This window comes from Schistocerca cancellata, chromosome 1 (assembly GCF_023864275.1).
Source record: "Schistocerca cancellata isolate TAMUIC-IGC-003103 chromosome 1, iqSchCanc2.1, whole genome shotgun sequence".
In the NCBI taxonomy this organism is placed as follows: Eukaryota; Metazoa; Arthropoda; class Insecta; order Orthoptera; family Acrididae; genus Schistocerca; species Schistocerca cancellata.
In genome coordinates, this window is record NC_064626.1 from 860,698,703 (window position 1) to 860,710,902 (window position 12,200).

At 40.7% G+C, this 12,200-nt stretch overlaps 1 protein-coding gene across 1 annotated transcript in view; it reads left to right on the forward strand.

Annotated features, from left to right (window-relative positions):
• LOC126189230 (formimidoyltransferase-cyclodeaminase-like) overlaps positions 1–12,200 on the forward strand; it is a 124,534-nt gene that overhangs the window by 62,604 nt on the left and 49,730 nt on the right. The window contains exon 4 of the mRNA XM_049930925.1: positions 8,326–8,462. Coding sequence (XP_049786882.1) covers positions 8,326–8,462 — 137 coding nt within the window. The remainder of the gene's footprint in view (positions 1–8,325; positions 8,463–12,200) is intronic.

The following is a 12,200-nucleotide window of genomic DNA, read 5'->3' on the forward strand; positions in this document are numbered from 1 at the left end:
AGTACATCTGCATAGATCATGAGGCATTGTACTGGTTAACAGTGGAATTCAATAAACTGGAGTAGATCTGATTGCACCAGATATTATGCGCATTGTTGTATTCAGCTGGGTGTCAACAAGCCTTGTATGATGACTGTTCATCCAAACAGGTGCACAATACTCAGCATTTGAGTACACCAAGCCCAGAGCTGAAGGTCGCAGGGTGGTTGCTGAAGATCCCCAGGTAGTTCTGCATAGCTTATGGAGGATGTTGTTTCAAGTCCTCAACTTTTGAGCTAATTTAAGAAGGTGTTGTTTGAAGCATAGTGTATGTTGCAGGATGACACCAAGATACTTTGGGTTCCAATTATAACAAAGAATTCTGCCTCTGAAACTTACTTCCAATTCTACGTTCGCCAACCGATTATTTAATTATTTAGATTGAAGCAACACACTTCTGTTTTACTCACACTGGGTTGGAGTCTCCAGATTTTGAAGTAATTATCTAATGCAGACAACAGGTCATTTGTTAGAATCTCTACTGTTGTTTTCATTTCCTGGTGTCATATGGCTAGAGCCAGGTCATCGGCATAGCAGTATTTTCTAGATGTGGTGTCAGGTAGATCAGATAGATATAGGTTGAGCAGTAATGGTGAGAGAACTGATCCTTGAGGCAATCTGTTGCTCAGCTTCCTCTCCTTACTTATATTGCTTCCAGTGATTATCTGGAACTACCAATCACTTAGCATGCTGTTAATCAGTTGAGCCATTGTTTTGCAGGGTATGATGTGGAGAAATTTATAGATAAGGCCTTCTCTCCACACAGTATTGAAGGCAGCAGTTACATCAACAAACGCTACAGGTAGTGCTGGTCACGTCCATAGGTTTAACCTTAAAACACCCTACACATGCCTCCTGGGTGCTGCTAATTGAACAAAGTGATTACAGGCAGCCAGACTATCCATAGGATCTCCTGGCAATGACATATCAATTAAATAGCATTTGCAGTACTCTCCTGTCTGAGTTTCTCATTGTGGTTAGGCCTAGTTGCTATACCAGTGGTCACATGGTGTTCAGAGAGGCAGATTATGTCAACTGGGTTGGGTGACTTTAATTCATCAATGCAATTACCTAGGACTGAGATACAACTTGGTGGAGATAAAATTTCTGGTGATTGGTGAAAGCAGTGTCGATTATTTTATTCCAGTGATATGTAGTCTTTCCATTAGGCCTTTTTTAAAATTATTCTGAGAGGCAAGTCTATGAAAAAGATGCAGTATAGCACAGTTGAAAGGATAGATTTCTACTCATCACATACAAGAGACGTTGAGTCACGGACAGGCACGATGAAAAGAATGCTAGAAATATTCAGCTTTTGGACTACATACTGCATAAGAAGACTGGAGACAACAATGGCCATGTGTTTGTAAATTGTACTTATGTGAATGTTTTGTGTTTTCTACTTCTGATGAAGGACATAGTCTGAAAGCTGAACAGTTCTACCATTCATTTCACTGTGCCTGTTTGTGACTCAACATCTCCTCTATGTGGTGAGTAACAATATATTCTCTCCACATTGTTGTTATTCCATCCAGAGCTTTCCATTGTTTGATATACTACAGTTGAGGTAGATATCAGCTAAATAAAATACTGCAGCCTGGTAAAATCCATTAACCTGAAAAACCACTCATTCAGTATCTTCCATCAAAACCTAAGGAATCTTATAAATAAAAAGTTACTCTCTAAAATAAATACAAAGGAATAAAAGGGCAAATGTACTATCAGTAGATGTACCATAGTTATAACACCATTTGGGAACAACAAAAATTGAAGAGATGCTGCTAAATGGGCACAGCCTAGCATTACACTATCACAGAAAATTTAAAAGAAAGGTGGAATGGCTATAAAATGGATGTTATGTTAGAAAAGAGGGTCCTGCATTCATACTGTAGACACTACTCATCATATATTCAAGAAAAGGCATATTAACATGTGTCTGGAAACAACTACCTGTTGAAATATGAGGTAGTTTACTTGTATCAATAATGGTCTGTAATCAGGAGTTTTAAGTAGTCTCCTTGTTGGTGACCATTACCCATTTCCTATTGGCTGCATTTCTGTGCATAGTCCCTGAACTGTGATTCTGTTTGTCAGGCATAATACTTACATTTCACTCCTGCATCAGTCATTCCACATATACAGGGTGTTTCAAAAACGACCGGTATATTTGAAACGGCAATAAAAACTAAACGAGCAGCGATAGAAATACACCGTTTGTTGCAATATGCTTGGGACAACAGTACATTTTCAGGCGGACAAACTTTCAAAATTACAGTAGTTACAATTTTCAACAACAGATGGCGCTGCACGTGATGTGAAAGATCAACAAGAAACATTGGACCAATTAGCATACTCCTTCAACTGAATATTAATCACACAATATCATATTTTATACATTTAGCAGCATCAGTTATTTGCGCACTTGTTTCAGGATTGTCTTCTACTCATTGCAACAATCACACCTCCACATTCAGCATACAAATTGTGAATCATCTGCCACAGTCCTTTCTCCTTGTTATAAAAGATCCTATATTTGCAAGTCACTGGAAAAAACTCTGCTCATTTTTTTCCTGATAGTATGCAATATTGTGGATGTCGGAGATACACCGCTCATTCCTGTTAAATAATGACAATGACTACACCATGTCTGTAATTTCCTGCACAGAATTTCAGGACTCTAGTTCAGTCTTTATGTTAGTCACACTCCACATTTCATATTCTGATGCCAGCACAACCTCAAACTGATACAGGGTGTTTCAAAAATGACCGGTATATTTGAAACGGCAATAAAAACTAAATGAGCAGTGATAGAAATACACCGTTTGTTGCAATATGCTTGGGACAACAGTACATTTTCAGGCAGACAAACTTTCGAAATTACAGTAGTTACAATTTTCAACAACAGATGGCACTGCGGTCTGGGAAACTCTATAGTATGATATTTTCCACATATCCACCATGCGTAGCAATAATATGGCGTAGTCTCTGAATGAAATTACCCGAAACCTTTGACAACGTGTCTGGTGGAATGGCTTCACATGCAGATGAGATGTACTGCTTCAGCTGTTCAATTGTTTCTGGATTCTGGCGGTACACCTGGTCTTTCAAGTGTCCCCACAGAAAGAAGTCACAGGGGTTCATGTCTGGCGAATAGGGAGGCCAATCCACGCCGCCTCCTGTATGTTTCGGATAGCCCAAAGCAATCACACAATCATTGAAATATTCATTCAGGAAATTAAAGACGTCGGCCGTGCGATGTGGCCAGGCACCATCTTGCATAAATCACTAGGTGTTCGCAGTGTCGTCTAAGGCAGTTTGTACCACCACAAATTCACGAAGAATGTCCAGATAGCGTGATGCAGTAATCGTTTCGGATCTGAAAAATGGGCCAATGATTCCTTTGGACGAAATGGCGGCCCAGACCAGTACTTTTTGAGGATGCAGGGACGATGGGACTGCAACATGGGGCTTTTCGGTTCCCCATATGCGCCAGTTCTGTTTATTGACGAAGCCGTCCAGGTAAAAATAAGCTTCATCAGTAAACCAAATGCTGCCCACATGCATATCGCCGTCATCAATCCTGTGCACTATATCGTTAGCGAATGTCTCTCGTGCAGCAATGGTATCGGCGCTCAGGGGTTGCCGCGTTTGAATTTTGTATGGATAGAGGTGTAAACTCTGGCGCATGAGACGATACGTGGACATTGGCGTCATTTGGACCGCAGCTGCAACATGGCGAACGGAAACCAGAGGCCGCTGTCGGATCACCCGCTGCACTAGCTGCGCGTTGCCCTCTGTGGTTGCCGTACGCGGTCGCCCTACCTTTCCAGCACGTTCATCCATCACTTTCCCAGTCCGTTGAAATTTTTCAAACAGATCCTTTATTGTATCGCTTTTCGGTCCTTTGGTTACATTAAACCTCCATTGAAAACTTCGTCTTGTTGCAACAACACTGTGTTCTAGGCAGTGGAATTCCAACACCAGAAAAATCCTCTGTTCTAAGGAATAAACCATGTTGTCTACAGCACACTTGCACGTTGTGAACAGCACACGCTTACAGCAGAAAGACGACATACAGAATGGCGCACCGACAGACTGCGTTGTCTTCTATATCTTTCACATCACGTGCAGCGCCATCTGTTGTTGAAAATTGTAACTACTGTAATTTCGAAAGTTTGTCTGCCTGAAAATGTACTGTTGTCCCAAGCATATTGCAACAAACGGTGTATTTCTATCGCTGCTCGTTTAGTTTTTATTGCCGTTTCAAATATACCGGTCGTTTTTGAAACACCCTGTATATGTGGAATGACTGATGCAGGAGTGAAATGTAAGTATTATGCCTGACAAACAGAATCACAGTTCAGGGACTATGCACAGAAATGCAGCCAATAGGAAATGGGTAATGGTCACCAACAAGGAGACTACTTAAAACTCCTGATTACAGACCATTATTGATACAAGTAAACTACCTCATATTTCAACAGGTAGTTGTTTCCAGACACATGTTAATATGCCTTTTCTTGAATATATGATGAGTAGTGTCTACAGTATGAATGCAGGACCCTCTTTTCTAACATAACATCCATTTTATAGCCATTCCACCTTTCTTTTAAATTTTCTGTGATAGTGTAATGCTAGGCTGTGCCCATTTAGCAGCATCTCTTCAATTTTTGTTGTTCCCAAATGGTGTTATAACTATGGTACATCTACTGATAGTACATTTGCCCTTTTATTCCTTTGTATTTATTTTAGAGAGTAACTTTTTATTTATAAGATTCCTTAGGTTTTGATGGAAGATACTGAATGAGTGGTTTTTCAGGTTAATGGATTTTACCAGGCTGCAGTATTTTATTTAGCTGATATCTACCTCAACTGTAGTATATCAAACAATGGAAAGCTCTGGATGGAATAACAACAATGTGGAGAGAATATATTGTTACTCACCACATAGAGGAGATGTTGAGTCACAAACAGGCACAGTGAAATGAATGGTAGAACTGTTCAGCTTTCAGACTATGTCCTTCATCAGAAGTAGAAAACACAAAACATTCACATAAGTACAATTTACAAACACATGGCCATTGTTGTCTCCAGTCTTCTTATGCAGTATGTAGTCCAAAAGCTGAATATTTCTAGCATTCTTTTCATCGTGCCTGTCCGTGACTCAACGTCTCTTGTATGTGATGAGTAGAAATCTATCCTTTCAACTGTGCTATACTGCATCTTTTTCATAGACTTGCCTCTCAGAATAATTTTAAAAAAGGCCTAATGGAAAGACTACATATCACTGGAATAAAATAATCGACACTGCTTTCACCAATCACCAGAAATTTTATCTCCACCAAGTTGTATCTCAGTCCTAGGTAATTGCATTGATGAATTAAAGTCACCCAACCCAGTTGACATAATCTGCCTCTCTGAACACCATGTGACCACTGGTATAGCAACTAGGCCTAACCACAATGAGAAACTCAGACAGGAGAGTACTGCAAATGTTAGAATAAGGAAAGGTTCTCATAAAAGTATAATTAAAAATAATGTAAGTATATTTCATCAAAATATTGGGAGTTTAAAGAATAAAATAGATGAGCTTCTGGTTTGTTTAGAAGATTTAGAAGCTGAGGATGAAATAGATATACTGTGCCTGTCTGAGCATCACATTGTTACTGATATGGATAAGGTAAATGTAAGTGGATATAAGCTCTCTGCACATGTAATGAGAGAAAATATGGAGAAAGGAGGAGTTGCCATATATGTCAAAAGTTATCATTGTGCAAAAAGTATAGAAACAAAAAAGATTTGTGTAGAGAAACATATAGAAGCATGTGCCTGTGAGCTTAAATTAAATAAAGGGACATTTATAATTGTAACTGTATATAGGTCCCCATCAGGATATTTTCATCTATTTCTGAAAAATTTGGACTCCTTGTTGTGCTATCTGTCAGACAGGGGGAAGCAAATTATTATTTGTGGGGACTTCAATGTAGATTCTCTGAAAGAGGGTAATAGGAAAAATGACCTTGAAGTATTACTCGGTTCTTTCAATTTGACACCCGTTATTGATTTTCCTACTCGGATGGTAAAGGATAGCAGCTCACTGATAGATAACTTCTCTATAGACCAAGATAAGTTTAACCAGATAAATGCTCAGCCTGTTGAGAATGGTCTTTCTGATCATGGTGCACAGCTAGTTACAATATATGACATAGCTCCATTCAGCAATACTAAACAGTCCTCCAAAGTAGTACGTTCAGTCAACGATTTAACAATTGCAAATTTCAGGGAAAGCCTACAGCAGTTAGACTGGGATGAGGTGTACCGTGAACCTGATGCCAATTTAAAATATAATTTATTTCATGACATTTTTGTAAATGCATTTGAAAACTGCTTCCCCAAGAAAATAGATAAATATACTCGTAAGAAACCTTGTAACAAACCATGGCTTACTAAGGGTATAAAAATATCTTGTAACCGGAAAAGGGAAATGTATCTGACAGCAAGAAAGAGTAGTGACCCAGAAACTATAAAACATTATAAAAACTTCTGTGTTACATTAAGAAAAGTTATTAAAAAATCCAGAAGTATGTGTATCATGTCTGAAATCAGCAACTCTGATAATAAAATTAAAACAATTTGGAATATTATTAAAAGAGAAACAGGTCAACCAAGAGCACAGGAAGACAGTATTACCATCAAATTGAATGAAAACTTTACGAACAAAAAGTCAGAAGTTGAAAATATTTTTAATAATCATTTTCTAAATGTTGTGAACATTATTTACCAATATGAAATGTTAAACCTGAATGTGACTTCATGAAATTTTGTTCTTGTAATAGTCTATATATTATGTGAGAAAATAAGTAGCCAAATAATAATAAATTATGAAATGAAAACCACAACTTAAATTCCTTTTAAGAAATATTTGATCTATGCAGTTTGCACAGTAAATTCTATACCTATTTCTAGGATTATAATATGATATAGGCATGGATGTGATCACTAAATGAATGATCACTGACTGTTCACACTACCCAGATGTAAAACTGAGTTTTGCCTTTTTTATGAGCCACAAAATTCAGTCAACTCCCCCACTCCCCCCCCCCCCCCTCTCTCTCCCTCTACCACACTTAAAGTCCAGCCTTCACTCCAAACTCTCTTTCAACTCACATAACTAGTACCATCAGAAAGGAGATCTGTCCATTGAAAGAAGTGTGGAACTATAAGATACGAGGTGTGGCTAGAAAAAAAACGGACTAGTACTGGTGAAACAATAAAACGAATGCAATAAGGCTGAAAGTCGCGTGGCCTGTCACGCGACTCTCACTCCACCTACTGCTCGAGTTTCATCTGCCTCCTGCACTCAGTCTGCCCGTGGCGTCTGTTTTAAGTAGTTGACGTTTTGTCTGTGCGTCGGAAAATGTTGAGTGTACAGAAAGAACAGCGTGTTAACATCAAATTTTGTTTCAAACTAGGAAAATCTGCAAGTGAAACGTTTGTAATGTTACAACAAGTGTACAGCGATGATTGTTTATTACGAACACAAGTGTTTGAGTGGTTTAAATGATTTAAAGATGGCCGCAAAGACACCAGTGATGACACTCGCACTGGCAGACCATTGTCAGCAAAAACTGATGCAAACATCGCTGCTCTGCTCTGATTGTTAAACGGCGATCTTGTCGAACAAGTTTACCGATTTTTTCAATGTTTGCATCAGTTTTTGCTGACAATGGTCTGCCAGTGCGAGTGTCATCACTGGTGTCTTCGCGGCCATCTTTAAATCGTTTAAACCACTCAAACACTTGTGTTCGCGATAAACAATCATCGCCGTACACTTGTTGTAACATTACAAACGTTTCACTTGCAGATTTTCCTAGTTTGAAACAAAATTTGATGTTAACACGCTGTTCTTTCTGTACACTCAACATTTTCTGACGCACAGACAAAACGTCAACTACTTAAAACAGACACCACGGGCAGACTGAGTGCAGGAGGCAGATGAAACTCGAGCAGTAGGCGAGCGAAAGTCACGTGACAGGCCACGCGACTTTCAGCCTTATTGCATTCGTTTTATTGTTTCACCAGTACTAGTCCGGTTTTTTTCTAGCCACACCTCGTATCAACCGAACAGGGGCTCCTGTGTGACAAAGTAAATAACAGCACAGAGAATGATGAAGACAGAGACAGATATTTTTAATGTTTAAGGTATTATTGCTAATAAGTATATAACAAACACATATGGACTGTTAGACATTTGAAAACTTATTGCATTGCCTCTCTTCATTTCAGTTGGAAGATCCACAGTGGAAACCTGACTATGGACCAGCTGCATTCTGTCCCAAATGGGGAGCTACTATGGTTGGTGTAAGAAAATTTCTGCTTGCCTATAACATCAACATTCTTGGGACTAAAGAACAGGCACATAGGTAATTAAACAAAAACAACTCCAAAGAAAGTGGTTTGTTCTATGAATTAGAGAAACTACAGATTAAATTTTCTTTCTCCTTTAAATTATATTCCCAACTTACTTAAATTAACAGTATTATTTAAAGAACAGTCTGCCACTCACCATAAAGATGATATGTTGAGTTGCAGACAGGCACAATGAAAAGAACTTTACACATAAGCTTTCAGCCAAAGCCTTCTTTAGAAATGAAAAATGCACACACATACACATACGCACGCACATCTCACATACACATGACCACTATCTCTGGCTGCACAGGCCAGAATGCAGCTGAAACACATTGAATGGGAGCAACAATCTGGAGTGGGGCAGGAAAGAGTGAGGTATAGAAGGGCACGGGTAGGCAAAGAGTTATCATTCTTGCCTGGTGAAGCAAACGGGACTAGAGGTGGCAGGACAGAACCATCAGGCACGGTGTCAGCAGGTTGTGTGGCAGGGAGAGTAGGGACAAACAGGTAACAGGAAGGAGAGGAGCGGAAAGGGGGAAAAGACCTGTGGGTGTATCATCAGAAAGCAGCACACAGTGAGGGTGAGATGTGATTTGTGAAGAGGTAGCAGGACAGAAAGCCAGAAAGGGCAGAAATTGTTGGATGGAGGATGTGGTGACAGTAGGTTACCGTAGGTTGAGGTTGGATGATTTCAGGAATGGGAATGTGTTGTAAGTGGATGGAGGATGTGGCGACAGTAGGTTACCGTAGGTTGAGGTTGGATGATTTCAGGAATGGGAATGTGTTGTAAGGACAACTATCATCTGTGCACTCATAAAAGCTGGTGGTGAAGGGGAGGATCCAGACGTCCAGGATTGCGAAGCAGCCATTGAAATCGAGCATGTTACGTTCAGCTGCATACTGTGCCACATTATGGCCAACTTTGCTTTAGCAGTGGCCATTCATCCTGGTGGACAACTGGTGGGTATCCATACCAATAAAACAAAAGCCGAGCAGTGATTGCAGCAGATTTGGTACAAGACATGACTGCTTTCACAGGTGGCCAGGTCTCTGATGGGGTAGGATAAGCCTGTGACATCACCGGAATAGGAGGCACTGGGTGGGTGGACTGGACAGATCTTGCACCTGAGTCTTCCACAGGAGTATGGTCCCTATGGCAAGGGGTTGGGATTGCCATAGGGATGAACTACGATGTTTTGGATGTTGGATGGGTGATGAAACAGCACTTTAGGAGGGGTGGAAATAATCTTGGGTATGATTTCCCTTATTTCAGGGCATGATGATAGATAATCAAAGCCCTGATGAAGGATGTTGTTCATTAGTTCCAGTTTGGGGTGGTATTGGGTGTCGAAGGGGTGCTCCTTTGTATCTGGAGCTTGGGGATGGTGGGAGGATTGTGAGTGTGTGGTAATATGGTATGGAAATTCTGTGTTTGGATTAGGTCAGGGGGATAGTGCCCCCCCCCTCCCCCCCCCCTGTGAGGACCTTTGTGAGACCTTTGTACGCACACTGGGCAAGGGAGCTCCAGTCACTGAAGATATGCCATCCCTGTGTGGATAGGCTGTATGGGGTGGATTTTTTGGTATGGAAAGGATGTCAACTATCGAAATGCAGTTACTGTTGTTGGTTGGTGGGTCTGATATGGACAGAGTTGTGGATGGATCCATGAGAGAGGAGTCAATGTCTAGGAAGGTTGCATGCCGGGTTGAGGAGGACCAACTGTACCAGATGGGAGAGAAGGTATTGAGGTTGTGAGGGAATGAGGATAGGGTGTCCTCATGCTGAGTCCAAATCATGAAGATATTATCAATGAACCTGAACCACACCAGGGGTTTGGGATTTTGGGAGGCTAAGAAGATTTCCTCTAGATGGCCCACAAACAGCTTGGCATAGGAGGGTGTCCATGGCTGTGCCACAGATTTTTCTGTATACCCCCCCCCCCCCCTCAAAGGAGAAGTATTTGTGTGTGAGAATACAGTTAGTAAGATGTATGAGGAATCGGATAGTGAGTTTGGCATTTGAAGGATGATGGGAGAGGTAATGTTCAACAGTGGCAAGGCCATGGTGATGAGGGATGTTGATGTATAGGAAAGTAGCCTCAACAATGACAAGCAAGGATCTAGGAGGTAAAGGGGTGAGGATGGCGGAGATACATTGTAAGAAGTGGTTGGTATCTTTGGTGTGGGTGGCTGGATTTTGAGCAATAGGTTGGAGGTGTTGGTCAATGGGGACTGAAATTCTTGAATGGGAGCACAATAACCAGCTACAAAGGGGCAGCTGGGATTGTTTGATTTGTGGATTTTGGTGAGCGTGTAGAATATGGGTGTGTGGGGTTTAATAGGGGGAGAAAGAAAATGGATTCATGGGAGAGATTCTGGGAAAGACCTAAGGCTTTAGACAGAGATTGGAGGCTATGTTGGACTTCTGGGCTGGGATCACTCTGGCAGAATTTATAGGTGAAGCAGTTAAACAATTGGTGGAGGGCTTCTGACAGTCACTTTGATTCATAATAGTGGTGGAACTTTTGTCTGCAGGCAGAATGATTAGGTCAAGATCTGTTTTGAGGCTGTGTATGGCTGTCCTTTCTTCTGCTGATAGGTTGGTGTTCTCAGGAAGGGAGCTAGGAAAGGAGGATGAGACAAAGTTGGAATTCCCAGAAGATGGCCAGGTGTGGTTGGTGGGAGGGGAAGAGGATCAAGGTTGGATGGTGGCAGGAACTGGGAGAGGCAGGGCTCAATGTTGAGGTATAAGTTGACTTTGGTTGGAGGGATTGTTATCAAAGAAATGTTTCCACTGTACGGATCAGGAGAAGGAAAATAGCTCTTTATGAGTCTAACGTTGCTAATTTTGTGTGTAGAGCTGAAGGTGGGACCTTTGGTAGGACAACCTTCTGTGGGTCTGGGGATTTTCATGGAAAGATTAACAACGTTGTTATGGGACTGTTTCAGCCCTGGATTTAGTGGGGTGTTGAAAGGCAGTTTTGGGGGCAATGGCAAGTTGAAAAGGTCAGCTAGGCAGCATCAGGGTGGTATGAGGGGTTGACGAGTACAAAAACTCCAAATGGCAGTAGGATGTCAGCAGGATAACATAAGGAGGTGCTGTCTGGAAGGCAATTCCAGGTGCTGGAGTGCAATGGATTCATTTGAATTGGTTTTTTTGAGTGTTAATGTGTATACTTTTGCTAGAGGAAAAGACACATGTGTGGATGGATACGTGTGTGTGTGTGCGCGAGTGTATACCCGTCCTTTTTTCCCCCTAAGGTAAGTCTTTCCGCTCCTGGGATTGGAATGACTCCTTACCCTCTCCCTTAAAACCCACAGCCTTTCGTCTTTCCCTCTCCTTCCCTCTTTCCTGACGAAGCAGCTGTTGGTTGTGAAAGCTAGAATTTTGTGTGTATGTTTGTGTTTGTTTGTGTGTCTATCGACCTGCCAGCACTTTCTTTTGGTAAGTCACAAAGTCACATAATCTTTGTTTTTACATATATATATATATATATATATATATATATATATATATATATATATATATATATATATATATATATATATATATATATATATATATATATATATATATATGGTTATAATAGAAGGAAACATTCCACGAAGGAAAAATATACCTAAAAACAAAGATGATGTGACTTACCAAATGAAAGTGCTGGCAGGTCGACAGACACACAAACAAACACAAACATACACACAAAATTCAAGCTTTCGCAACAAACTGTTGCCTCATCAGGAAAGAGGGAA